This window comes from Argentina silus (genome assembly GCF_951799395.1).
Source record: "Argentina silus genome assembly, chromosome: 11".
NCBI classification, from domain to species: Eukaryota; Metazoa; Chordata; class Actinopteri; order Argentiniformes; family Argentinidae; genus Argentina; species Argentina silus.
The window spans coordinates 15,483,876-15,488,875 of NC_139665.1; the positions used below are offsets into that span (position 1 = coordinate 15,483,876).

Consider the following 5,000-nt stretch of genomic DNA (forward strand, 5'->3'; position numbering starts at 1 on the left):
ATGACAAATACACGGTACATTGAAGCAGTGTTGGTTACCCCTACACCATTGTCCCACCCCACCAATGGTAACACCGCAATGACAACAGTAAAGTAGAGGAGAGGCTGGACTTACGTCTTAGCTGTAACATCCACATACTGCCCAGGACGGAAGTGTGCTGCGTAGAGAGGAGTGCCTGGACACACACACACACACACACACACACACACACACACACACACACACACACACACACGTCACATAAGAGCTGAGCTTTGACGCTAGTTCAAAGATGGAGACTCTGGGTGTGTGTGTGTGTGTGTGTGTGTGTGTGTGTGTGTGTGTGTGTGTGAGTGTGAGTGTGAGTGTGTGTGAGTGTGTACCTGGTTTTATGATGGCGTTGTCTGAGACTTTAAATGTTGCTATTTTCTGTTTTGGAGGAACTCCTGCGTTCCTGAACATCTCCATATCTTCCTCAGTCTTCTACAGAGGGGAGGAGGGTGAGGGGAGGAGGGTGAGGGGGGGAGAGAGAGAGAAAGAGAGAGAGACACCAACAGATGGTTTTTGACATTTAAGATTTACCCAGAATCCACCCAGCAACCATGTCTAAACAGCTGCCAATCTCTCTCTCTCTCTCACCCACACACACACACCCACACACACACACCCACCCACACACACACACACACACACACACAGCTGTGAGTAACTCTGACATTTCCTTTCTCTCTGATCCTCATCCATCTCATCACCCAGTCCATTTCTCTCCCCATCTCTCTCTCTGCACATCACTTTCTTTCTCTCTGACCTCTCCATCTTTCTCTCCATCTTTCTCTCCCTATTCTCTCTTATATCCCCTCTCTTCCTCTTCTCTGAACTTCACCCTGCAGAAGATTGTCTGCAATATCAGATACAGACAGTCAGACAGACACACACACACACACACACACACACACACACACACACACACACACACACCCACCCATCCACCCACCCTGTGCAGTCAGGCTGAAGTAACACTGATATCTATCCTTGTCCTCTATGAATAATCAACAATCAATACACGTGCAGTGTGTGTGTGTGTGTGTGTGTGTGTGTGTGTTCAACTTACGTAAAAAGGTGATGCGTTTTTGCCTCCCACCACCAGGGCGGCAGTGTGTCCGTCGTAATCCTCTTTAGACAGGTACTTCAACACATGGCAGTCCTGCACCTAGACACAGAGACAGGCTGTATTAACTCTTACACCAAGTGTGTGTGTGTGTGTGTGTGTTTGTGTGTGTGTTTGTGTGTGTGTGTGTGTGTGTATGTGTATGTGTATGTGTAAGACAGATGTGTGTGTACACACTCCTCTTTCGACAGGTGCTCCATGGCTGAATTATGGGCGGCTGAACAATATGGGCACCTAACACTGTGTGTGTGTGTGTATGTGTGTGTGTGTGTGTGTGTGTGTTACCTGCAGCATGGTCACCACGTGTCTGTCTCCTGCCTTGGTCCAGACAGGAGCCATCCCCAGCTTCACTGCTACCAAGCCCACTCGACGACTACCTGATGGAGATGGACAGCAAACCAGTCACCTGACAGATAACATCTTTATTCTCTCACACACGCACGCACGCACGCACACACACCTTCTGTCCACTCCTGTATGGGCCAGGGCTGGTCCTTCAGGGGGTGGAGCTTGGCAGCCGTCTGTCTGTTAAAGTCCGCCCCCATGCTCTGTCTCATGTATGATTGGTTCTCCTCTGTCAGGTGCTCCTCCCACCATGTTGTAGTCTTCACTGTCCTAACACACCCCAACGCCAGGACAGAACTAGAGAGAGAGGGACACTGTATTATTAACATAACAAGACACAAAAACAACAATCTGTCATACAGATTGACTGACAGATTCAGGTTAGCAATTTTGGCTCTCCCTTTCACAGGGAGGTATGTCTTTGTTTGTGGTTTGTAGACAGTGGAACTGTCCCATACATAGTCCCATGAGTTCAAAAAGTCTCCATAATGCAGCTTCTCAGCCTAGTAAGGTCCTCTACTAGTGCGCTCAATGCTGGTCCTGGAGAGCTGCAGGATGAGCAGGCTTTAGTTGCTGCCCAGTCCTCACTCAACAATGCATCATAGCAATGAAAACAAGCCCTCCTTAACTGCTTAATATGAAGATTTAGTGCTGGGTTGAAAACAAGCACTCACGCTATGCATTTCAGGATTATACCAACTAAACGTCATGTGTTACAGCAATGTATGATTAAGCTAACCACATTAGCATTGGCTAGCTCACAACGTTACCTGTCAGCTGCTGCTCCCGTTCGTCCCGCGACCACATGCGCTCCTCGGTGAAGGAGGAACCGACAAGTCCACGCTGCCATTCAGTTATCTTTACACTCACAATACTAGATATAAAAAAATAAATAAAGCAAACTTTGGAATGAGGTTTCACGTTACGAGTAAACTCATGCCTTCATGTTTGTCCTGTTCCGAAATGTCACCCTGAGGACATCCGGTACGTCTAGAAAATAATTCCGATGGTGCAGCGAACTATCTTTCCGCTTAACCAACAGAATGCACCGAGGGACTACCAAATCGTGGCATAGAGTATTACACCGCAGGTTAATGGAGCTTATTATGCAGCAAAAGCTATTTTGGAAAGCAATTCTGTTTGGTATATGACAGGCAGTATTGTAACATGATTACTGTGTCACATCAGTAGGCTACCCAATGGACCTCCCATCTCTACTGAAACTGTGTGGTGAACTGGTCATATAATATCAGTCTACTATAAAATTGATTGATTTTATTTATCTAAGTGTCATGAACCTCTATAAGACAACATGATGGTAATATATGATGTCGGTTTGAAACAGCTTTGTTCTGTGTCTCTGTGCCTTCCTGAGCCAACAGGTCAGCAGCCTGCATAAGATCTAACCTGGGTCTGGCTCAGTCCTAACCAAGTCTGAGAATCAACATTAGAAAGACTATAGCCCTGATCTGAGAGGCTGAAATTACACACTTCTGGAACGAGGGGGTCTGAACAGTCAATATCCTGGCCAGTGTTGTTCCTTCCTACTGGACATTAGTCCTTCTGCCACAGAGAGGATCTCAGGTTGCAGGAAGATGCTGAATCAGGTCAACCAGGCTGTGTCCGTGTTCTGAATGTTGATGAAGTCAGTCGGAATGGGGATCATTCCCAGTTGTCCAATACCTTAGGTTTGTCCTTGTGGTTCATATGGAGATGTGGGTAGGACTATGATATATTTCATTGTAGTATGTAGACTTAGATAGATGTGTGTGTGTGTGTGTGTGTGTGTGTGTGTGTGTGTGTGTGTGTGTGTGTGTGTGTGTGTGTGTGTGTGTGCATATGCGTGTGTGTGTGCATATGCGTGTGTATGTGTACCGGGTGTGTGCCATGTGTGCATAGTCTGTATGGAGACAGTGCTAATTTCCCCCAGGATCCAGACTCATGAATAGATTTAGAAAAATTCTGATTGTCTTTGCTCTCTCTTTACCCTTCTGTGGCTTCATTTCTCACTTTCCCTTCTTCATTTCACACTCCCATATGGAAAATGTTCATTCAAACTATTAGATTCTTTTTAAAAAAAATGTAATATGTTTTTTAGGACATTTCTGCTTTTATTGGGATTGAGACAGTAGAGATTGACAAGAAGGGCGGGTGAGAGAGAGGAGGGCAAGATATGTCAAGGGTCGCAATTGAACCAGAAACCTTGCATTTATGTGGTAAGCATGTTAATGTTCTACACCACTAAGCACCCCAAAACGATTCGATTCTTATAGCTAACATTGTAAATTTCTACTTGTTCATCTTTGTGAATAGTCAATTTGAATATATACTCAATGAACACTTTATTAGGAACACCTGTACACCTTCTCATGGTGGAGGTGGTGTAATGGTGTGGGGAATGTTTTCTTGGCACACTTTGGGCCCGTTAATACCAATCAATCATCGCTTGAATGCCACAGCCTATTTGAATATTGTTGCTGGCCATGTGCATCCCTTCATGGCCACAATTTACCCATCTTCTAATGGCTACTTCCAGCATGATAATACACCCTGTCACAAAGCAAAAGTCGTCTCGAACTGGTTTCATGAACATGACAATGAGTTCAGTGTTCTTCAGTGGCCTTCCCAGTCACCGGATCTGAATCCAATAGAACACCTTTGGGATGTGGTAGAACGGGAGATTCACAGCTTGAAAGTGCATCTGTGTGATGCAATCATGTCATCATGGACCAGAATCTCAAAGGAATGTTTCCAACATCTTGTGGAATCAATGCCACGAAGAATTGAGGCTGTTTTGAGAGCAAAGGGAGGCCCTACCCAGTATTAGTATAGTGTTCCTAATAAAGGGAGGCCCTACCCAGTATTAGCATAGTGTTCCTAATAAAGTGTTCAGTGAGTGGATGTCCCTTATGTGACTTATACTGCATACATTCTGACACATCTGAATGTGGCCGCTTTCATATTGTATTGTCTGTTATAATAATCTATGACAGGTCTATAGGGTCAACTCATAATGTGTGTTGTATATGAATCATTTGTAAATATTGTAAGAAACATGTATATTCCTACAAAGAGAACTACTACAAAGCAAACCTCCTGTATAGGCTGTATAGTATTTTTTCTCTAAATAAGTGTGGGTGTTATGAAGTCATGCTCTAGTACTAGCTTCCTTAGCTACTTTCAGGACTTAACTCTCAACTCATTCAGTGCCGACGGTGAATAAAGTCCTCACATTGTCAACATTCTAAGTGCCAAGGATGATGCATAAATTATGATGCTTCATTTTGTAGCCAATCAAAGTATTGTTGCTAGGTAAACACCACATAAAACACTTGGCACTCTAGGTGGTGAGTGTTCCGGAATTCTTCGGCAGTTAGTGAGTTAAAGGGATGGCTCAGCTTATTTTCATGTTTTGGTGAAATATCATCTTACACTGTGAAATCCTCTCCTGTATGGCGTTTTCCACTTTCCTACCTGCAGCATACTAGCATGCTAACTACATTTCCAT

General features: G+C 44.5%; 1 protein-coding gene across 1 annotated transcript in view; it reads right to left on the minus strand.

Annotated features, from left to right (window-relative positions):
* Positions 1-2,463, minus strand: part of mrpl3 (mitochondrial ribosomal protein L3) — a 4,423-nt gene extending 1,960 nt beyond the window's left edge. Inside the window, exons 1-6 of the mRNA XM_083680192.1 lie at positions 2,263-2,463; positions 1,608-1,789; positions 1,433-1,524; positions 1,091-1,189; positions 363-462; positions 115-175 (exon numbers count right to left, since the gene is read on the minus strand). Coding sequence (XP_083536318.1) covers positions 115-175; positions 363-462; positions 1,091-1,189; positions 1,433-1,524; positions 1,608-1,789; positions 2,263-2,342 — 614 coding nt within the window. The 5' untranslated portion in view covers positions 2,343-2,463. The remainder of the gene's footprint in view (positions 1-114; positions 176-362; positions 463-1,090; positions 1,190-1,432; positions 1,525-1,607; positions 1,790-2,262) is intronic.
* Between the last annotated feature and the right edge of the window lie 2,537 nt (positions 2,464-5,000).